Raw genomic sequence first — 22,979 nt, 5'->3', positions numbered from 1 at the left:
TTTACCAAGGCATCTAAATGCACTAAGAGTAATTAGTCTTTTTCAAGGAAATTGGGTTTTTTAATTTGGAATAGGTGAAAAATGGTCAAGTAAACAAAGAGATTAATATGTATAGGAATATATTTGTTAAGGTTTGTTTTGCCATCTAATATTCTATGACAGTTCACTTTTTCATAGAACACTTTTTTAATAGGCAAAAAGAAAATGGTTTTCTAGGACTAAACTCACTACTTAAGAACTTTTTTTCTTTTTCTTTTTTTAGCCTTGCTAAAAGTAATTTCTCATCAGAAAACAAATGGGGACCTCTACTGTGGGAAATTATAGTGGATGCTTTTTTATACATTCATGATTTATTGAAAGTGCTTTTGTAGGCTTTTTTTTTTTTTGCCTCCCCAGTTCTTTGTTAACTTTTTAAAATAAAATTAATAATGGAGTCTAAATCTTTTCATTTTAAAAATTTTATAGTTCTATTATATATGATCATTTGAGTATTTTAGCAACTTAACTAAAATCTCTCCATATTCAGTATGCAAAGATCACTGTAGATTCAGAATAGTAAGGATATTTTAAATTTCCTTTTATACATTTGTTTTATATATTATAAGGATGAGATGTTTAACATATTGGGTCTTTCTTCTTCCATGCATGCCACATGCATTAAAAAAATGGCAGTCGGCAGACCACAGGGCAGCTTGGGACTCCCAGCAGGCAAATCCCCACCATTTGAGAGCTCACCTTGCAGCAGACAGACATGGTGGCTCGGTACAGGTATTTTCTGATTTTTGCATGAGTGATTATTTCCCAGATTTATACAACTAACCCTTTTTTTGAAACTCATGGCATGGTTCATATCCTAATGAAAAACTTGTTGCTGAACTCTCCATAATTCTATTCCTTTGTATTTAACCATAAAGCAGAATTAACATGGTCTAGAGGAACCAACCAGGATACTAAGATTTTGCCTTTGTATATTTTTTTGCAACTAAATACAGTAATATTTAAGTAAATCATATAGAAGGTTAGAAAAAATACATGAAATAAGTGTTAACTTTGATTTTTCAATATGATTTTTAATGATCTAATGAAACGGCTTTATATCTTTTCTCTTTGACTCCTTCAAAATAGATACCTAACTTTTCCCTTAATAGTTAGAATGTGCTCCCTATTTAATTTGTCCAATAAACATGACCCTAGTTTTTGTTATGGTATGTTTTGATTGTACTTAAAGTATCAGATGGAGGAAATAATTTAAAGTAAAAAAACTTTTAACTGTTTCAGTTCTCTGAAGATAGAATTTTAAAGCAAAGTCTTTTTGATGTGTTTCTCTCTGTTTCTATATAGTATTTAGAAATAGCTACTGTAGCTTGCCCTCTCCTACCCCTTGATTTTCATTTTCTTTTGTTATTAAGTCAGATAACTTACATAATCTTGTAACTTTTTTTATAAGGTCTCCTTACAGTTATCTTTTAAATGCTAGTTTGTTTAACTAATGTGGTGAATATAAACATAGTCCATTTCAATTTAGAACCTTAATTTTGGAGGGGCTGTGAGCACCCCCTCTCTCCCTTCTTGCTCTGTGGTCATGGAGCAGTCCTGGAGATTGGAGAACTATATGTGATGCTGGGCATTGAACCTGGTTGGCTATGTGCAAGACAAGCAGCTTAACTCACTCTACTTTCTCTTTGGCTCCTCTAGAATCTTGACTTAAATATCTATCTCTTATTTAATTGTTTTGTTTTGGGCCACATCCATTGGTGCTCAGGGCTTACCTCTGGTTCTGTGCTAAGGGAACACTCCTGGAAGGTTTGGGGGGACCATATGGGATGACAGAGATCAAACCTGGATTGGCTATATGCAAGGCATATGCCTTACTCTACTATTGCCCTGGCTCTTTTATATACATCTTTAAACTACTAAGTATTTTTATTTTTTTCTATTTTCGTTTGAATTTCAAAATAATTTGTGAACAAATCTTACAGGTGCTGATTTTTCTTTTTACTATTTAATCTTAGAGATAATTAAATCATCTAACCAAATAGTTTTATAGAGTTTTATATATTTTTTTTGGAACTCAGTGATTTTTATTTTTGTGTGTGGGTTATTTGTTTTGTTTTATTTTAGTTTGGTTTTTGGTTTTTTGGGCCACACCCGGTGATGCTCAGGGGTTAAGTATACTGGCTATGCGCTCAGAAATTGCTCCTGGCTTACGGGACCATATGGGATGCGGGGAATCAAACCAAAGTCCGTCCTGGGTCAGCTGCGTGCAAGGCAAATGCCCTATCACTGCGCCACAGCTCTGGCCCAGTAATTTTTAACTTTGAACATTTCTATAAATATCTAATGAGGGGCCGGAGTGGTAGCACAGCTGTAGGGCATTTGCCTTGCATGCAGCTGACCCAAGATGGACCTGGGTTTAATCCCAGGCATCTCTTATGATTACCTGAGCCAGGAGTAACCCCTGAGTGCCTTCGGTGTAGCCCCAAAACAACAACGAAACAACTAGAGGTACTCAAAGGCCTAAATGGTAGAATTATTTTAATGATACCAGTTCACATTAATAGAAATGTATATTGAACAGATTATATTTAATTTTCATCTGTGAATTGTATATAACTTTATATGATTACAGTTTGCTAAAGTCAGTGCTCAGGGAAATACCCAATATTAGAAATGTTTTCTGGGGCCCAGAGAGATAGCACAGTGGTGTTTGCCTTGCAAGCAGCCGATCCAGGACCAAAGGTGCTGGTTCGAGTCCCGGTGTCCCATATGCCGCCCCCCCCCCCTCCCCGGTGCCTGCCAGGAGTTATTTCTGAGCACACAGCCAGGAGTAACCCCTGAGCACCGCTGGGTGTGGTCCAAAAACGAAAAAAAAAAATAAAAAAGTTTTCTGCCACTTCTGTTCCATTTCTATAAATGTGTTTTCTTAGCTGCATTTACTATGTGGGATTTCCAAAAGTGACTCATGGGACCTCTGCTCTGTCAAAGGATTGGTAGCTCCTATCTTTAGCATTTTATTTTCTATTTTTCACAGATTTTCAAAAAGATATTTCAATTTTTTTGATCTGCCTTAAGAGTCTAGCTATATTTGTCTTCATTTTAATCATCAATAAGTGATCAGTTTGAATTACTAGATTCTAGTATTTATAAAGCAAAAAGATAGTATTTTTATAATTCTTATAAAAATTTATGATTTTTATTTATTTATTTTTTATTTTTTTTATTTATTTTTTTTTTTTTTTGGTTTTTGGGCCACACCCTGTGACGCTCAGGGGTTACTCCTGGCTATGCGCTCAGAAGTTGCTCCTGGCTTCTTGGGGGACCATATGGGACGCCGGGGGGGGATCGAACCGCGGTCCGCGGTTAGCGCAGGCAAGGCAGGCACCTTACCTCCAGCGCCACCGCCCGGCCCCGATTTTTATAATTTTTTAACATATTTTATTGCATTAACTTTCCTCACGTGATGAACTTTAAGCATGTTTGACTGTCATGAAAAAAAGTTTTTCAGGCTGGAGCGATAAGCACAGTAGATAGAGCATTTGGCTTGCATGTGGCCGACCCAGGGTAACCCAGGCTTGATCTCTGACCTCCAGTAATATACCCCGAACCTGCCAGGAGTGATTTCTGAGCCCAGAGCCAGAGTAATCCCTGAGCCCAAAAACCAAGAAAAGAAAAGAAAAATTTGCCCAAAGTATAGTAAGCCTAAAGTGATATCCTAGCTGAATCTTATTCCTATCCCAAGATAAATATTGAATTTATAATTTATATGGTATACTTTATCATTCTCAAGAGAAAGTGAGCTGCTAATAAGATAGTACAGTGGGTAAGGTGTTTGTCCCAACACTTCCTCAGAGTGATCCTGAGCGCATAGCCAGAAGTATAAAACTTGAATACATCTGGATATGGCCCGAAATTTCCCCATGACCCCAAAAAAGGAAAAAAGAGAAAATAATTCTTTTCACTAATAAAAAAAAAATGAGAGAGAATTATTAGCTTTAGATTCTTTGTGAAAAGGTCATTAAATTGAGATTTGGACAAATTTTTAAAGGACTTGGCTTTGTAGTATGTGCAAGAACTTAATATGTCAATTGAATAAATGATTATCATCAGGTATTTAGTTTTCTCATGTAAAAAGTTTCCACGAGGGGCTGGGTAGGTGGCGCTGGAGGTAAGGTGTCTGCCTTGCAAGCGCTAGCCAAGGAAGGACCGCGGTTCGATCCCCTGGCGTCCCATATGGTCCCCCCAAGCCAGGGGCGATTTCTGAGCACATAGCCAGGAGTAACCCCTGAGCGTCAAACGGGTGTGGCCCCTCCCCCAAAAAAACAAACAAACAAAAAAAGTTTCCACGATAAAGTATTTAGCTACCGGGAAATGAATTTATTACAGATTTAGGATATTCAGAAGTTAATCAGTAGTTTTCTGTAAATGAGTTGTTTGAGGCTTATACCATCTTTATGTCACCACTCCTTTGCAGTGCAATATTGCGCATAATGTGGCACTTCAAAGTGTCCAGGTTGTGTCCAGTTGACTTGCAAGGTAAAATTTCATGTAATTTACTCCAGAAAAAGTATTCAGTATTTACTAATACATATAGTTTTGCATAAAAAGATTGTATATTAGGATCTAAATTCAGTTTGTGTATTCCAAAATGATTATATATATTGCAGCTTTCTTAGTCTTAGTCGGATTTAGTCAAGATTTCGGTGCAGGTCTGATGTCTTATATTATTCATCAGTAAAGTGAGTATTTAAGTAAGTCTACCTCATGGTTTTGTTGTGAAAATTAAGTTTTAGGTGAGTTGGATAAAAAGTATAAGGCATTGTAATAATATAGAAACACTTAACCTGGTTAATTCGGTCGAGTTCTTGGAAAAATGATTTATCTATTATATTTTGCTTTTTTTCACATATTTTCAAGGTGAAAAGGCATTTGACTTTAGCACTAAGTTGAAGATAGAAGGCATCAAGGGAGGAATGTTCAGGCAGAGGAAACCTTTGTGTGTGGCGGGGGGTATTGATCTAATACATCTCTGGAGAGAGGAAGGGTAAAAAGGAGAAGAGTTGTGTGTGTGTGTGTGTGTGCGCGTGTGCGTGCGGGGGGTATTGATCTAATACGTCTCTGGAGAGTGGAAGGGTAAAAAGGAGAAGAGGTGTGTGTGTGTGTGTGTGTGTGTGTGTGTGTGTGTCCGTCCGTCCGTCCGTCCGTCCGTCCATTTCTTTTGCTAGATATTGCATTGAAAGGGGATAAATCGAAGACAGGGTTACAGCATCTGGTGGGAAATGGTGGGTTGTGGAGGAGGTGAGGAGAAAGTTACCATGTTTGTGTGTGTGTGTGTGTGTGTGTGTGTGTGTGTCCATTTCTTTTGCTAGATATTGCATTGAAAGGGGATAAATATAAGACAGGGTTACAGCATCCGGTGGGAAATGGTGGGTTGTGGAGGAGGTGAGGGGAAAGTTACCTTGTTCAGTTCGGTAATCCCCTTTGTTATGTTTCTGTCTGATCAATCAGGAGTAATAAAATTGGGCTTTGAATAGGGCTACCTGATAGCTGTAGTCTTCAATGCTCGATAGATTAGAATACCGTTTAGTTGATAGCACAGCTAACTCCATTGCCTTCAGTGCTCAGAGAAGGTTCTATAAAGCTGTCAGATAATTGCAAGTAGGGAAAGAGCAATGTTCAGGACAATACTGAAAACTATTTTATATGGTATAATTGTTTTTAAATCTCCTCTAATTGTTATGTATAGCTTTTGATTTGCATCAGAGGAATAATGAGGCTGTAAGTGCCTTGGAAAGAAGAGCAAAAGAGCAGATCACAATTGTTTCAAGATGAGTTATGCATCTTGATAAAAATGAATGATAGCATTATTTTATCTTTTCACATAAGTGATAAGCAGTATTCTATTGTAGTCACTATAACTTATGAAATATACTACATATAGGTGGTGATAAAATTAAATATAAAATAAACTTGTACTAGTTAAAATTCAGAGGGATGAGTGCCCTTTGTTCTTTGTATGCTGATCATTAATACTGATCTTTCTAAAACATTTTATAAATGTTTCATTGTTCTCTACCACATCTACCCCCCAAAAAAGATTTACCTCTCCCCCTTTTTTTCTTTTGGGAATCACTCCTGAGAAGATCAGGGTATATATCTGACTCAGGATCACTCCAAGAGTGATCTGGTAGGCTTGGGGGACTATATAGGTTCTGGGGATCAAACCTGGGTCAGCAACAGGTAAGGCAAGTGCCTTATCTGCTGTGCTGTCTCTTCCGTTCAGATTTATTTTTCTACTTATAGTTTACTGGGTACAGAAGTTTGTAAGAGTCTGTGAAGAGATATATTATTTTATTATATAAATCATTTCAAGTACATCTTTAGTCAGTTTCGTATATCAGTGTTATAAAATTAATTTTATCTCCTTAAAATAGCATTTGAACTTTCTTAAAATGCATTTAGTGTTTTGTTTAATGCTTCTGTAAGTCAGATTAAAAACTAGGTCTCATTGGGGCCGGAGAGATAGCATGGAGGTAAGGCGTTTACCTTGCCTGCAGAAGGTCGGTGGTTTGAATCCCGGCACCCCATATGGTCCCCTGAGCCTGCCAGGAGCTATTCCTGAGCGCAGAGACAGGATTAACTCCTGAGCACTACCAGGTGTGACTCAAAAAAACAAAAAAAAAAACTAGGTCTCATCCAAAAGTATGGATGTCACTATGCTTGGGTCATCAGTTGAATATCAAATATATTAATGATAGTTTATCTGTAGTGTTTAGAAAGTAAGAAAACTGCCTTATCTAGTTAATATTTGAACTCTAAAATTGCTCTTCTATGATACCTCATTTGTTAGTGTGCTTTCATATGGGTGCTTTTTAGGAAAAACTGAATGTATATTATTTCCTGGTATTTCTTGTATTGGATAGATGGTGATGAACCCAGTGTTAAATTGAGCTTCTATTGAGCATTTGGTAGCATGCAATCAAAGACTGAAATACAAATTAGTCACCCTCCTACCTTCCTTATTTCTGTGAACATGATCATTATATCCTTTTTTTCAAGACTATTTATAAATTGATTATTCACAAAGGTACTTTAATCTAGAATATTATAAACACTCTCAAAGCAATAATAAACAATATTTAACACACTTCATCAAAGGAGATGTCTGATGACATACAAGAACAAGGAAAGAAGCCCAACATTACTAGGCATTAGGGGAATGCAAATTAAAGAGATACTATTGCAGATATACGAATGATTAAAAAATACTGACATCGGGGCTGGAGAGGTGGCGCTAGAGGTAAGGTGTCTCCCTTGCAAGCGCTAGCCAAGGAAGGAACACAGTTTGATCTCCTGGCGTCCCATATGGTCCCCCAAGCCAGTGACAAGTTCTGAGCGCTTAGCCAGGAGTAACCCCTGAGCATCAAACGGTGTGGCCCCCAAAAGATACTGACATCAATATCAAGTGTCAGTGTGGATACAGTGAGGCAGAACTTCTCATACATTGCTGAAAGAAGTGCAAATGGCATAGTCATTTGGGAAACATGATCATTATATTCTTAAAGTATATTTTGTCTTTTAAAATTTATTAAGCACCATGTGTTCTCTTTGTTGTATTCAAAAGTTTATAAATACAGGAAAATGAGATTGAACCTGTAGCCATTAAAGGTAATCTCACTCCATACACTTAGCTGCAGACATTCCTCAATCTTTCCTCTTAAAACTTAATAATAGAGTAAAAGCACAACAGTACTATGGTTCATTGTTGCTTTTGTTTACCTCCTAAAATGTGCTGTTTCTCATTAAAGTTCAATCTGAAAGAAAATGATTTTTTACTGTTTTAATTTAATCACTCATAGATACACAGTTGAAAGTTGTTCATGAATGAATTTCAGTCATACAGTATTCCAGCACCCATTCTTTCACCATTTTATATTTCCCACCACCATTATTTCCAGTTCCTCCCTCTATCACCCTCTTGACTGTTTCTATGGCATATATTCTATATGGTATGTATATGTGTGTGTGTGTGTGTGTGTGTGTGTGTGTGTGTGTGTGTGTGTGTGTGTGTGTGTGTGTGTGTGTGTGTGTGTTTGAGTCATACCAAGCAATACTCATGTGTTATTTATTCTTAATCTTCTCAGGGATCAAATCCTAGTCAGCCATGTACTATCTCTAGCTCAGCTCAGATTGGCCTCATCCTATCTCTCCATCCTCACCACTAGTTTTCTTTTTCCTTTCTTTGTTTTGCTTTGTTTTGTTTTGAAACCACACCCAGTGATGCTCAGGGATTACTCCTGGCTCTGCACTCAAGAACCACTCCTGGCTCAGGGCTGCCAGTTATCAAACCTAGTCAGCCGAATGCAAGGCAAGCACATTACCTACTTTACTATTAGCAGCAGTTTGTTAGTTTTTAAAGTAAAAACATTTTCAATGTCATGATGTAGCTTAGGTAAATAGGCTACATTTGCGAGAGAATTGTGTTCCCACATATATTCACTTTTGTCTTTAAGAAATTGGCTACTACTCAGAGATTTAGGAAATTGGGAACTCTGAGAAAATTTGCATTTAAAAATTAGAGGATGTGACTTTTTCTCTGATTTGTTTCTAGTCAGCTGGGTACAGTTGGAAATACTTTGCAAAATAAAATTTATTAGAGTCACTATGACTTTAACCTAAGATAAATCACACTATTAATATGTGTATATAGTTTCTGTTGCTGGAAATTTAGAATCTGTGCTTTTTTAAATTATCTTTATTTAAACACTATGATTAGAAATATGATTGTAGCTGTAAGATTTCAGTCATATAAAGAACACCCCCTTCACCAATGCAACATTCCCACCACCAAGATTTTCAGTTGCTATGCCTTTAGGGAAGAAAGACATGTTAGAGAAACTATCTACTATTTAAGTTGGGATAGTTCTATCTATCCTAGGGCTATTGAATAAGAAGGCAGAAAAAAAAAACCCAGTGAAATAATGTGTTGAGGAAAGAGCAATGGAAATTGATTAGTGAACTGCTCCAACACTCTCCTATGTGCAATATACTCTGAATAGTTAAAATAGTTAAAATAGTAGTGAGAGTACAAAAGAAAGCTGCTTTTTATTTCCAATTCAGTGTAGAGGTTTTGACATTTGGAAAAGTCTAAATGCTCAAATTATATAATGAGAATAAATAATTATATTTGTTTACAGGAAGAGAAAGAAATAGAGAAAAATTTAAATCTATCATGTGTTTTTAAGCCTCTCTCCAGTCTTGTAGGCGACTGTTAACCTGGTGCTCTAGGCTTTGATAAGTTAAATTTAATTTTTTTTCTTATAAAGAAATTCTATAGGAGAAACATCAAAGATGGTTGATTTTTATAGCTGCTGAGCGAGGTGTCTAGTAATATAAGTTTTAATAGAAATTAGAAATGCAGGAGAATTAATACATTTAAAATTGAGTATGTTAAACTTGGTTTTGGAAATCATGAATTTGAGGTACCAAAAGTGACTTAATTGATTGAAAAAAAATTGATAGTTTTGACTCTGATAGCTACTTTTCAATTGGGAAAGAGCCCATTGTAGGTCAAAAAGAGCCCTTTAGTGTGCTTTATAGATTGATTTTATTTTTCACCGTCTCATTCTAATTAAATATATTCTTTCATTTTTCTATTCCATTGGTTTAACAAACTAAGGTCACAAAGAGTGACATAGGGTCATAAAGGTATGTAGTAGGGACTTGAGTGGTATGAAAAGTTTTCTAAAAACTGAAGTGTGTGTATAGTTATATAATGAAACTTCAGTGAAAACCCAGACTGTATGGAATGCTGAGTCAGGGATAGGACCAGCTATAAAGCACTTGCCTTGAGGATGTGAGGCCCTGATTTTATTTCTAGTATCAAAGAAATTTAAAAACAAAAAACACCAAAATTGGATTTAGAGAGCTTCCAGGTTGGTTAAACATATGGCAAATTTGGGGGAGAACATTGTTGTATAAGAGACGCCTAAGGAAAAGGAAGGTAAGGTAGCGTTGTAGAACCAAGATAATTTGGAATAATTGGGAATTTTAATCATTTTAATCTCGTTTATAATTTTTATACTTTAGATAACGTGGTTATGGTAGTGGCTTTGGTTTGATCTGCTAATTACTGTACACTCATCATTGTTTTAGAATTTCACCCATGCAATACATTCATTTTATATAAACAAATTTTGAGTGGCTACTCTATGCCAAGTATAGATGAGAGGTAAAGCAGGGAGCAGCATTAGGTCTCACAGTCTTGGAGACAAGGTGTCAGGAAACATCAGGAAAACCATACAAATCTTATAACAAAGATCTAAAATAGAGTAAACATGATAGTATATAATTGTGAGTTTGATTACATGATACAAAAGATCTCTTAAGAAGTTCTCTGTAACTCTGAAAGAGGGTAGCCATTAAAGAGGAAGAGAATTAGACAGTAAGGAGAGATAATGCTATGACTTCAAAATGGGAATAAGTTTAACATACTGGGTGGGGCTGGTGAGTAAAGGGGAAAGTGTTTTGAAGTGGAAGGTGAATTGGCTGAGGAGTCTGAGATCTTCTTAACAAAAGGAACACCCTGGTTATTTGGCAATACATTGTCATGATTGGATATGTACAGGTAAAAACAAAAGGTCTAGTTACTAGGTTTTTGTTCTTATTCTCCTAAGAAATAATGGTAGTTTGGGCTGAAATTCTACTGTAGTAGATCTGTAAAGAATCGGTTAAAGTTAGGATGTGTTTGGGGAAACCATTTGAAGTAACTACTGATGGATCATTTGTTAAGTGAAAGAGGACTCACAAGGATCGCTAAATTTGAGACTGAAGAGTTAGATTCCTGTGTGGATAATTTGAGAGGGAGATCTGATTTATACAGATTTAAAGGAAAGATCCTTTCGGAGAAGCATACTGGTATTTGCAGGGGAAATGACAGAGCAAGAGATGAGGACATAGGAAATAAGTGATTGAAAAGTAGGTATAGAGTTAGCATTGAGAACCAGAGGAAAAAAGACAGGAGCAGGACATTTCAGTGTAAACTGAAAAATATATTGGATGACCTTGATCTTTGATAAAATGTTAAACTTAGTTCATTATGAAAACTTCATACTAATTGTATTGTATTCCTCATCTTTCTAATGTAAATATTTGTACCTTAGTTCTGTTTATTACCGTATAACCTTTTACCTTATACGTGTAATTTTTTTGGGACAGGTTGTAAGTTCTACGAATGGAGAATTAAACACAGATGACCCTACTGCAGGACGTTCCAATGCGCCCATCACAGCCCCTACTGAAGTGGAAGTGATGGATGAAACCAAGTATGTGTGAATTTTGCTTGATTGAATACTTTTTGTACTTAGACTGTTCACGTTTGATATATATAGTGTGTCTGATATTTTAGGAACTTGCTATCCAAAAATAGAAATAGGTGCATGCAAAAATAAGTGGTATATTTATTTTAATCAAATAATGCTTTTCTGGTAAATAAGTTAGTAATTGTAAAAGCAAATTAGGAGTTATTCTTATTGGGGATGAAAATGTTAGCCTTTTCCAGTACTGTTGATGCATGAAAGTTATGGCTATGTTATAAATGCTCGTTTTTTCCTGTAGGCATTGGAATAAATTATGAATTTTATATTGTTGCATGCAGTTTTAAGTTAGTAATTTTAGAATATAAATTATATATCTTGGAAAAAAATTAAGCATGAAAAACAATGATCATTTCAATGTGGGCTGTATCTGATGATCTCTCCTCCCCTCCCTCCCCTCCCACTACCCTTTCTCCCTTTCTCATCCCCCCCCTTCTCACTCTCCCCTCCCTTGTATTTTATTTTTTGTATGTGTGTGTGTATAGCTGCCAGAAAGTGTTGAACATGTGGTGAGTTCTCAAGTGCAGGCAGGCAGAAATAGCTCCGTTGACTATAATTTTCAAATGTTAGCACAATATTGTGTTTAAAAGCAAATTAAAAAACCAAAAACCTTTAAACACAAAAATTGTAATTGGTCAAGTTGTTCAAAACATTCGATGTGATTTGTTTTATCTCTGAAAAGCAAGAACTACTTGAGGAGCTGTTTTGCCTGCTGCAGCTTTTTTTGCTTCAAGTGACATAGATGGGGCACTTTTTAACTGAATAGATGGGACTACAGCTTGCTTATGCTTTGTTATTTTGAAATGCAGAGACTTTTATTTTTGACTTTAAATAGAAAGGCAGATTTTGAATTAACTTTCCTTGTCCTCTTTCTAATTATTAAAAACACAGCAGATTTCCACCCCTACCTAATAGTAAACACTATTTCACTAAAGCAAAGCAACATTTTATTTACTAACTATACTGTATGTTTAATATGCACAGATAAATTTAATGAGCATGTTATGAAAAAGCCTCATCTACTTGGGTCCTGTTACTGGCAGATATGAAAAGGAGTATTCCTGCGTAGTAGAAATAGTGTTGAATTTAAATTGTGTTTTGGCATTTGCCTTTAGTTTGGAATGCTGTGTTTAAAATGCTTTTGTCAGGATAGTATAGGGATTAAGGCATTTGCCGTGCATGTCATTGGCCTCACAAACACAGAGCTGGGAGCCTCTTCAGTACCTCTGGGTGTGGCCCAAGAACCCCCCAAATTAAAATGTCAGTTTGAGAACAAATTTTGAGTCATTTAGAGTGAATGAAAATGTTTAGATTGGTTAATTTTAGAATGTTCTACTCATAAAAAAAGGCAACTCATGTAGATTCAAAAATCATAGTTATTTACTGTCTGCCTGTAGGAGAGGAAACATTTATGGGTATTATTTTCCTTGTGACATCCCAAAAGATGCTCAGGAGGCTTCAGGGTTCCACCGAAGAGTCTGAGCCATCTGAGCCAACAGTTGAGTGCATGGGGCTTTGGATGCGATGTTACTCAGGCTCTCTAGTGCTGGGGATTATCTGAGCCACAGTTGTAGTGTTGGGGGCCACCAGCACATTCTGAGGGGCTTCCAGGCTTTGTACCCTTTAACACTTCAGGAGACCATATGGTGCCAGGAAACGAACCTGGGCTTGGCACATGCCTATACTACCTACTTTCCAGCCCCTGGATATTTCTTTCTTTTTTTTTCTTTCAAATTAATGATTTAATTCCCAATTGGTAAATAATGAATGGGGGTAGAGGAGCAATGAATATTTCTTTTTAAAGAACTCTGATCTGGCATCTTTTTAGTTAAATTTTTGATTTGTTTTTGGGCCACACTCAAACCTCAAACCGTACTCAGAACTTAGTCCTGCCTCTGTGCTCAGGCTTGGGGGACCAAATACGGTGGTGTTCAGGGATTAAACCTAAATTGGCTGCAAGGAATGCAAGTGCCCAAAACACTGTATTATTGCTCTGGCTTTCGTTTTAGTTACTTTTGCCATAGATTTTATGAACAGTAACTTAGCTTAAACAATGTTAGTAATTAGTAATAAACTAATACTTGTGCATTTTTATGTAAAAATAAAATTGTTTCTTTGAATATTAAGTTAAATTATAAACAGTTATAAACAGTTAAGGTAATGTAGCTGGTTGGAATTTTTGTCCCCTCTGCAGTTAAATAGTTTATAAACTCCTAATTCTGCCACTTACTTGTAACCTCTTTCAAGGTTCTTTATTTTTCTGTACAATGAAATTAAACTTTTAGCTTGCTAAGGAAATTACTGTGATATGAGAAAGCACTGGTCTTCTGTCTGGCACCTAGGGAGTGCTCCATAGCTATTAGCACCCCTATTTCTTTCTTTGTCTTCTTCTACGTTCTTCCCAGGATTGTGCTTCTTCCTGAAGTTACTATGAGAAGGGCATTAAGAAAAACTGTATTAGGCTTGTAAAGTAAGATTTACTTGGCAGTGTGATCAGAGGAAAGTTTGTAGCTTCAGAGGTAGATCTGAAGAATGACATTGTAACTTATTTAGTAAAATGGATGCGGGTGTGTTTGTTTATGGATTTGAGTTTCTATCTGTAAGTTGGAAGTTAAGATAAAAAGGTACTCCATAACATGGAGTATAATGTTGAGATTTCTTGAAACAACATCAAACAAAGCTGTAAAGCTTTCCTAGACTTCCTATCTTTTCCAGCCTCATTTTCTTTTCTGCATCCTTTAGTCCTTCTTTGATATATTTTACTTTTTAATGTAGCTACTTCTTTTCGGGGGTGGGGAACTCTCTGTATTTTTAAACAATAGGCCTTTTCATCTTTAGATTTCCAATGTCTAATAATAGTCCTCAAAATATTATGTCTAAGTTATTAATGAGTTCTGTTCATATAGTAGACTATATATATTGGCAATATTAAGAAGTGAAGTTGAAACACTTCTGCTTCTAATCGAAAGAAGCAAGGCACAAAAGACCACATTGCATGACTTCATGTTAATGTGTTGCCTATGGAACTGTGTGGAGGAGAAAGTAGATTAGTGTTTACTTGGGACGGGAAGGAATTGAATGGGAGTGGCTGGTTTCTTTTTTTGTTTGTTTGTTTGTTTGTTTTTATTTTTTTAATTTTTATTTTAATCATATTGGCTTACATATCTTTCACAGTAGTATTTTAGGTACATATTAACATTGAATCAGGGGAATACCCATCACCAAATTTGTCCTCCCCCCATCCCCATTCCCTTCCTGCAACCATATCCCCCCATCATCCCCCAAGTTGCTAGAGTAGGTGGTCCCCTCTTTGTCTAGCTTATTATTAGTGATCATATATCTGTTTGGTCCTGGTACCCTCCCTTGTTTCCCCCTCTATTTGAGAGGTGGAGCTTGATATTTCAAGTTATGTGGTTTTGTTTGAAGGAAAGAAAAGCAATAGAATGGAGTAAAAAATAAGAAAAAAATAAAATAAAATAAATCAAATAAGCTGAACATGGCAGAGTCCTTCTAGAGGCTTTCAACCTCAGTTTGAGTGAGGACATGAAAAAGGTAATTGAAACACCACATCAATACAGAAAGAAATATCAAATTAAATATCCAGTGAGCACTATAGCAATAAAGACAAGCAGGAGTGGCTGGTTTCTTGATATTGTGATGAGGATGTTATGAAGTTAGTGGTTATAGCAATTCAGTAAATTGCTTACCTTTTAAAAAAAAGTCAATTTTGTGATAAAATTTATATTTAAAACAGATTTTTGTTTGCGGGGGGCCTCTTTGACAGTGCCTTAGGGTCTGTTTTTTGGCACACTGATTGGGGGATTGCTGCCATTGACATTTCTATGACCATGTGGTGCTGGGGATTGTATTCTATGCTTTCCAAGCATATGCTCCAACCCTTTGAACTCTCCTCTGGCACAGCATTGACTATACAGTGGAGGAGCTATTCTAGGTAACTTTTAACTGGTTAAGAATTAGGAGTGGAGCATGGCATATGCTGTGAATCGAACCTAGGTCAAAAGCATACACAGCAAGTATACATTATCTTTTCAACACTCCAGAAAGTGATTTTTTTAACCCAGTCTCACATCAGTCACTCAGGGAGTTTTTAAAAGTATCCCACTATGTAATAAAGACTTTAAATTTTGGGTGACAGTCTAGTAATTAAACTTAAAAAGATATTTTAAGGTAATAATATTGGATCATCCATTTTGTTTCTACAATGTGTTTAGAACTCTCATAGTCTGTAGAACTATATAAAAAGAAATCAAGCACATTATTTTTTCTAAATCTCAGTTCAGTGAAGAAATGAGAAGCTCCAGTTATAGTACAGTGTAATAAAGACTGTTTAACTGTCTTCTGATAGTGTAAGCAGATATTTTGCTCCAGGAAGAGCATGAGCAAAAGATAAAGTGCCATGAAAAAGCATGTTGCCTGAGGTAGGAGTAGAATACGGATTGTAGTTCTCTTTGTATGGCATTGATATAGCATCAGTTACAAAGAAGCTTTGGCCATCATCAGCTTAAGAGTTTGATTAATTTTGATTTTCTGTTTCTAACCTAAACAGTATTTAAAATAAAAGCCTTTGATTTAAGGGGTGGGGGAGAGAATGAGAGAGAATGAACGAGCACAAAAATTTAGCCAGACAGAGAGAACTAAAATGCCTGCAGCAGAGAGGGTGGAATGGACACCGGGACATTGGTCATGGGAAATGTTCATGGGTAATGTTCGTAGGTGAAGGTGCTGTACATTGTAAGACTGAAACTCAAATCATGAACATCTTTGTAATCAGTGTTTAAATAAAAGGGAAATAATAATCCACAAGGTCAAATACTGTATTTTCCGGCGTATAAGACGACTTTTGAAACAAAAAAAGTCAACTGAGAATCGGGGGTCGTCTTATATGCCGAATATATCCCGGAAAATGTTTCAATATGCCGCTAAACGAAACGTGTCTGGATATTGCCACAAAACAAATTTTCCAACTCGATCCTGCACCAATCACTGCAAGGCTGCTCGGACCGCCTCTCTGACTCAGCCAATCCAAGCAGTTTTTGATGCATGCAAATTAGACAATGTTCTGGACCCGAATCACACTGTCAAAAGCCTGCTCAGATCGGCCAGAGTCAGAGAGGACGTCTATTACAGTATAACCTTTGGACCTTTGCTTGTTGTGATTGGCTCACTGTGGTACATACAGTTGCAGCACAGGAATGTTCTGTCTGATACGATGAATATAGGCCTGAACCTATGTTTTAACTGCAAAATTAGGGGTCGTCTTATACGCCAGCAGATACGTTTCTAATTTCCCTTTATTTCCTGTCAACACCCTAGTCTCTTCTGGATGTATTTGAGAACACTCTGGTCTCTAGATGAAATCATAGTGGCTAAAGCAATGCTGCCCTCTGGTGAAAATTTAGTAGTATGCCAGCCTTTTTTTTTGGGGGGGGGGGGGCAAGTCTAAAGGGTTTATTTTTGTCAATTTTGTTTTTGGAAAATAGAAGTCATTTTTATATTGCTTTGAATTAAAAGCCCTCTATGATTATAATTTATTTAAAAGTCTTTTGGTATCAAATGCTTTGACTGATTTTCTGTGTTGAATAGAACATAATTGAAGGAAAAATTAAGTGGGAGGAAGTCAGTTTACAGAATTGAAAGCAGTTAATGAATTATACTGGACCGAGCTGGGCAGTGTGAACTGCTAATACAAGTATTATAAATCTGAGGCTTGAACTTTTTCTTTTTTCTTTTTTATTATGGGGAAAGTGGATGGTCAGACCCACTTGAATTTAGAGCTTGCTCCTGGCACTGGAACCACATGAGGTGCCAGGTGTTAAATCTGGGGTCAGTTGCATTCAAAGTGTATGCAGTCCTTCTTGGTATGCTATCACTTCAGCCCAAAAGTGTTGGTTAATTTTTCTGTTTACTTTGGGGATCACATTTGGCAGGACTATTGTCAGTTCAGATGAGAGAGCTTTCACAATGGTGCTGGCTACTTAGGGGATGCTGGGGATGTGAATTCATAGCCATATGCTTGGAGGTTGGCAGGATGGGGAACTGAACCCAGGTCGACCCACATGCAATGCAAGCATCCTACCTGCTATGCTGTTTACTACTGTAGCCCCTGGCTTAATTATTTAAGTCTCCTGATCATTTTTGTTGTTGTTTGTGGTCACACTCAGTGTTAACCAGGGCCCTGTTATTTTTATGTCTTTCTTAGTAATGTCACTTCACTGGTGTTTGTATATTTTTTTTCTTTTTCATTAATAGATTTGAAAAAGTAATAGGTAGTAACAGTTAAAATACGTTTGCTAGGGCCAGAGCAGTAGCACATGGGTAGAGTGTTTTGAGTTCGAACCCCAACATCCCATATGGTCTCCCAAGCCTGCCAGAAGTAACTCCTGAGTGCCTCTGGGTGTGTTTCCCCCTCACCCCACAGAAAGAATTTTGCTTTGTTTTTCTACCTTCAGGAAAAATCTGTCGTAACTAAAGTCAAATGGCTGTAGATTTATTCAGGGTCCTTGATTGTATCATTTATTTCTATTCCTATAGTCACCTCAGTGAAAATAAAATTCATAAAGATTGATGATTGCACGCTTTCCTAGTTGAATCTTTATCAGAGATCGAGTTTTAAATTATTTACATTATGTGGTCTAGTCATTAATATTGATTGTACTTTAGAAATGCAGGTGCATAATTTAGTTTTGAATGCCCCTTTTATAGCTGGCATAAATTACAATAGATGTTTGAAATTATCTGTGACCTAAGATAATATAGGTAGAGAGAATATATAGTTTATGTGGGTTTCTATTTACATTTATTTTACCAAAAGACATAAAATACACTTAGCAATTTTTTATCTTCTCTAATATTTTGTCTGTACGAAGCTACATGGTTTCTTTTATGCTTAGCTAAAAATGTTGAATTAGTATCCTTTTATGAAGTGGGCTGTAGTTACAGGATAATGTGCTATTTTTTTGTTTGTTTTGGTGTTAGAATCACCAGATACATAAGTAGGTTTGGTTTTGTTAGAAAATGTGATTTACACTTTGACATACACATGAGGGTCTTTCTAGATGCCCTTGGATGTCTCATCTTGACATTCTAATAGCTTGCTTATCTTTTAATATGGAAGGAAAAGAATGCAGACCTTCACTGGAAGGGATGCCAAACCTGGGTCAATTTTGCTTACAATTTTGACTTGCACTTTTTTTAAGCCTTTTTATTTATGTGGAATCTATTTTGATTGTATGGAAACTTCGCATAATGAGAATATAATTAGAAAAAAAACTTAGACCTCAACTCTCAACTATTTGACCTGTACCACTAGCCTGAGCATCTTTGGTGGTGACCCCTGAGTCTCTGAGCGCCAATTAGGAGGCCGTATGGAAAAATAAAATTAGGGCTAGGAGAGATCACATTGGTTACGGTGCTTGCCTTGTATGTAGTCAACCCTGGTTCAATCTCTGGTGATTCTCACATGAGCAATCTCGCATGATTGCTCAAGGAATTCTTTAGTGATCCCTGAGCACCACTGGGTAACTCCTCCCCCACCCCCCATCACACACACACCAACACTCAAAATCCAAATTGTAAAAGCATGCCATTGTCAGAGTTTAATACTCATCATAGTAACATTTGGTAGATTAGGATTCAATGCTCCATAGCTTCTCAATGAGTTTTAGTTCAAGAAATCTCTAGTAATTTCTATTAATATTTCTTAAAATATCTAGGTGTTCGTAAAAGGCACATTATAAAACAGTAGTTAGCACTCTGCTATCGTTTCACTAATACAAATGCTTCTTTGGCATGTTCACTTTTTCTTGCACACTAGCGCATTGCTTTTATGATTATTTAAAGAATTGTGATAGATGTGATCTTAGTGACAGTTTTGTATTTTTGTGTAAAAATATTGTTTTTCTCCATCTGTAGGTGCTGCTGTTTTTTCAAACGAAGGAAAAGGAAAACCATACAGCGCCACAAATGACTCTGGACACAGACAGATCATGGGGAGTTTCTTACGTGTTCATCTGCTGTCTTGTGACTAAAATCATCTCTGTAATGACCACATATATTTTCAAGGACTCACTCAGAAACAAAAATATCATACTTTTATGTTTCATATTGTGGTTGTCTTACATTCATTTTCCCTCTTAATTTAATTTTTATGGAAGCTTTAAAATTTGTCCAAACATGAGTGCTTTGCCCATCAGTGAATGGAATGGACCAATGAGGTGGTATTGATGAATACAGTTCTGTAGAACACTTTTCAAAAGCCTCCTCCTGTTGTACAAAGCAGTACAGTAGCTTAAATGTCAACAATTCTTTTCCTAATCTGGTTCTTTTAACTTCAGCAAGAGCATAATCAAAGAGGATTTTTTTTCTCTGCGGTGGATGATGCAACAGGGAAAACAGAGTTGCCCAAATATTAAAGAGGTTATTTCTTGGGAAATTCATATTTGTTTGTGTGACATCTGTATTGATTTCAAGTGTTACTGATGGTACTGCTATTCATGAGTCATATTAACATTCTCTCTGTGAAATCATGGTACAGTCACTGCCCAGAGGTACCGAGGACAAAGCAGATGGTAGGTGGTAAAATGAATCACATGTAATGTGGTAGCTAGTGAGCTCTGCTTTTGTTGCACCACTACGTGAAGTACAGTGTGGCCCAAGTGGCAAAAGCTCTTATTTTTAAAGATGCAAAATATTTGTATAATATAACTTTATGCTTCCAGATAAAAATGTATGTTAGACAGCAAGAAGTGAATACTTTGAGAAACTGAGATATGTTGGAGTTTTTAAAACAATACACTAAGGAGAAGAAATAAATGTGAATCTCTTTGCAATGTATAAGTTGAAGTCAAAGGAGATCCCCAGAAACCTATTGCAGAATGATTGCATTCTCCCTTCAGCAGAAAACTTTGGATGTGCCATGCAATGGTGTCTGTTTATTAATGATTTGCTCTTTGATAAAAAAAAAATAAAAAATAAAGATCCCCACCCCTGCTGCCACCACCCCAGCAATAAAAACTGGGTCACTCTATTGCCCTCTGCACAATAGTCTCTTGTATTCAACTTTGCTGGTTCTCTGGAATTTTTCTACTTTTTAGCATAATTTTGATGACTGAAAACTATCTTGGAGAGAATGGGTCAGGTGCTTTGCCTCCATAGTCTTTTGAAGTGCCTGTATATGAACAAGCAACGGTTTTGTAAAAAACAACCAAAAAAGAAAAAAAAAAAAAAAAAAAAAGAAAGAAACCCATTCCACTTTTTAAGTATGCTTTGTTTTAAGCCATCCAGACACAGTTGTACTTTTGCCAGACTAGACTAGCTGGAATCTTGCAGAAGAGTTAAGACAAAAAGGCTGGCTAGAAAGAAGTTGAGGCCTCATAAGTCATCTTTCATTTGTAAACTCATTACTTACTCCTCCCGTTAAGCCCTTCTTGTCTTTAAGTGCGTGTGTTCCCCCCTCCACCCCGTATGCTTATTTATTTTATTGTCTCCAGGTAACATTTAAAATGTATAATTAAAGTGAATAAATCTACATTTTGACTTCATTATTGTCTTTACAGGGATTTAATTGTAACTTATTATTTTTATTAGCTAAAAGTTTCTTCATTGTTTTCTATGAATTAGGCATCCATACAAATATTGCCAATCAGGATATTGTTTTTCATTGTTGCTTTGAATTTTATGAATTACCTTTCTTAATTTCTTGATTTTAATGACCTATATTCAGCCTAGAAAACATTTGCTGTATGACTTGGTCAACAGTTTCCATTCTATTTGTATACTGTCATAGTGTCTTAAGCTACAGGAGTTACATACCAAGTTTTTCTTTTTGTTTGCTTTGAGCAAGGAGATGGATGTTTTGGCCATTATAATGTGAAACCACGTCTTTCTTTACAGTATTTGACCAAATTTGTGTGTCTATGATATTTGTAAATACATGCAATATCTGTATTTCTTATCATAAGCCGATTTAGTTTTATTCTCAGTAGGGTTTTTGGACTGTACAGTGTTTATATGATCTGAACTCCTTATACATAAGAAGGTGTGTATATTAATCCAATTATGGACTTAAACTATTTTAAAAGTATAAGTACCCTTATTTGCTGCAAAGACCAGTGTGTAGACATTTGCTTTTTAGCAATATTTTTAAGTGCTCCACTTTAATGCCAATGAATAAGTCTATTGGCAACACAAACTGGTCAATAATAAGTAATGCAGGTATGTTCAGGTTAAGCCAACAATGTTTTGCATTTTTATGCTTCTTTTCTGTCAACACTAATGAAGTCAACATTTGCCTGAATGTCTGAATAATGAAACACATCCCTGTTTAAATATATGTAACTGAAAAAGAAATAAAAATAAAGGTAGTTTTTTTAAAGTTGCTCTTTCCCCTTTCCTCTAATCATGAGTAAAAAATTACAGTAGAAAATTTCAGATAGGAATATAAGATTGTGGTTCATTCAGTATACTTAGAAGTGAAGGTATATGGTTGGGTTATTTGTTATTGTTTTTGTTTTTGCTTTCTTGGAACCCCATTGTGAAGAACATAGACAAGTAAGGTGTCGAAAGTTTCTTTAGTGAAAGTTAGAAATTTTTATACTCTGAACAATTTCATTTAATGAATGCTTTTAATAAGCTAAGGGAGATAAGTCATTTTATAATTTTTAAATGAGATGATGCTATTCTTTCCATAAAAATGAAGCATCAGAATATCCTTAAGTGAATTACCTTAAAATTATTGCAGTGAAGAACATTGATTGATCTGTGATAGTATCACATAGTTTATCATTGTGCTAGGTGTTTTCAGAGATTTTATAAAATGGTATTAATGGTGCTATGCTTGACTAAAGCAAAGTCTCATAGACACTAAGATATTAAGCAGAAGATACTAAGTGTGTGAACTTCCAGCATGCAGTAACAACAAAACATTTTGGCGATAAAACGTAATATTTAAAAGACCTTTTCTAGAAAACTTTAAGGATGTATAGTTTCAGTAATCAGCACCCGTAGAAAACCTAGTTTGCCTCAAGAAATTGGAATATATATGCTTAAATTTAACTGCAGACATGCTGATTTCTGATTTAAGTCTTAAATCTGATCTTTTCTGTATCTGTTTTGTCTTCTAGCCTGTTGCTTTTTGAGGGGGGGTTGGAACACACCCAGTGACGCTCAGGGGTTACTTCTGGCTTGGGGGACCATATGGGACGCCGGGGATCGAGGTCCGTCCTGGGTCAGCAGCATGCAAGGCAAGAGCCCTACCACTGCGTCAACGCTCCACTCCCTTACCTGTTGCTTTCATTGCCAGGGAGATTGGTACCCAGCATCTTCAGATTCTTGCCATCTAGTGATATCTATTATTTGGAAAACCAAAATAAAATACAAAAATAAATCCAGTTCTGAGGGATCATACCTGGTGGTGCTTGGGGACTACCACTGACTTAGTACTGGGATTCACTCCCAGCATATTCAGGGTGCTATGTGGTGCTATGGATCAAACCCAAGACTCCTGCATATAGAGTGTATGTTTCAGTTCATGGAGATAACTCCTTAATTCAATAAATAGAATTCTACATTAATAAACAATTTTAACAC

At 36.2% G+C, this 22,979-nt stretch overlaps 1 protein-coding gene across 5 annotated transcripts in view; it reads left to right on the top strand.

Annotated features, from left to right (window-relative positions):
- CSNK1G3 (casein kinase 1 gamma 3) overlaps positions 1 to 21,765 on the top strand; it is an 86,843-nt gene extending 65,078 nt beyond the window's left edge. For 2 of the 5 annotated variants that reach the window (XM_049771396.1, XM_049771395.1), the window contains exons 10-13: positions 673 to 768; positions 11,215 to 11,321; positions 11,858 to 11,881; positions 19,305 to 21,765. In XM_049771396.1, the coding sequence (XP_049627353.1) occupies positions 673 to 768; positions 11,215 to 11,321; positions 11,858 to 11,881; positions 19,305 to 19,359 (282 nt within the window). In that variant the 3' untranslated portion in view covers positions 19,360 to 21,765. The remainder of the gene's footprint in view (positions 1 to 672; positions 769 to 11,214; positions 11,322 to 11,857; positions 11,882 to 19,304) is intronic. The other 3 variants (XM_049771399.1, XM_049771398.1, XM_049771397.1) reach the window with 2 other exon arrangements.
- The last annotated feature ends 1,214 nt before the right edge of the window (positions 21,766 to 22,979 follow it).

The sequence above is a fragment of the Suncus etruscus genome, chromosome 4, assembly GCF_024139225.1.
Source record: "Suncus etruscus isolate mSunEtr1 chromosome 4, mSunEtr1.pri.cur, whole genome shotgun sequence".
In the NCBI taxonomy this organism is placed as follows: Eukaryota; Metazoa; Chordata; class Mammalia; order Eulipotyphla; family Soricidae; genus Suncus; species Suncus etruscus.
Note: the sequence above shows the minus strand (reverse complement) of the source record. Positions and strands in the feature narration are given on the sequence as shown.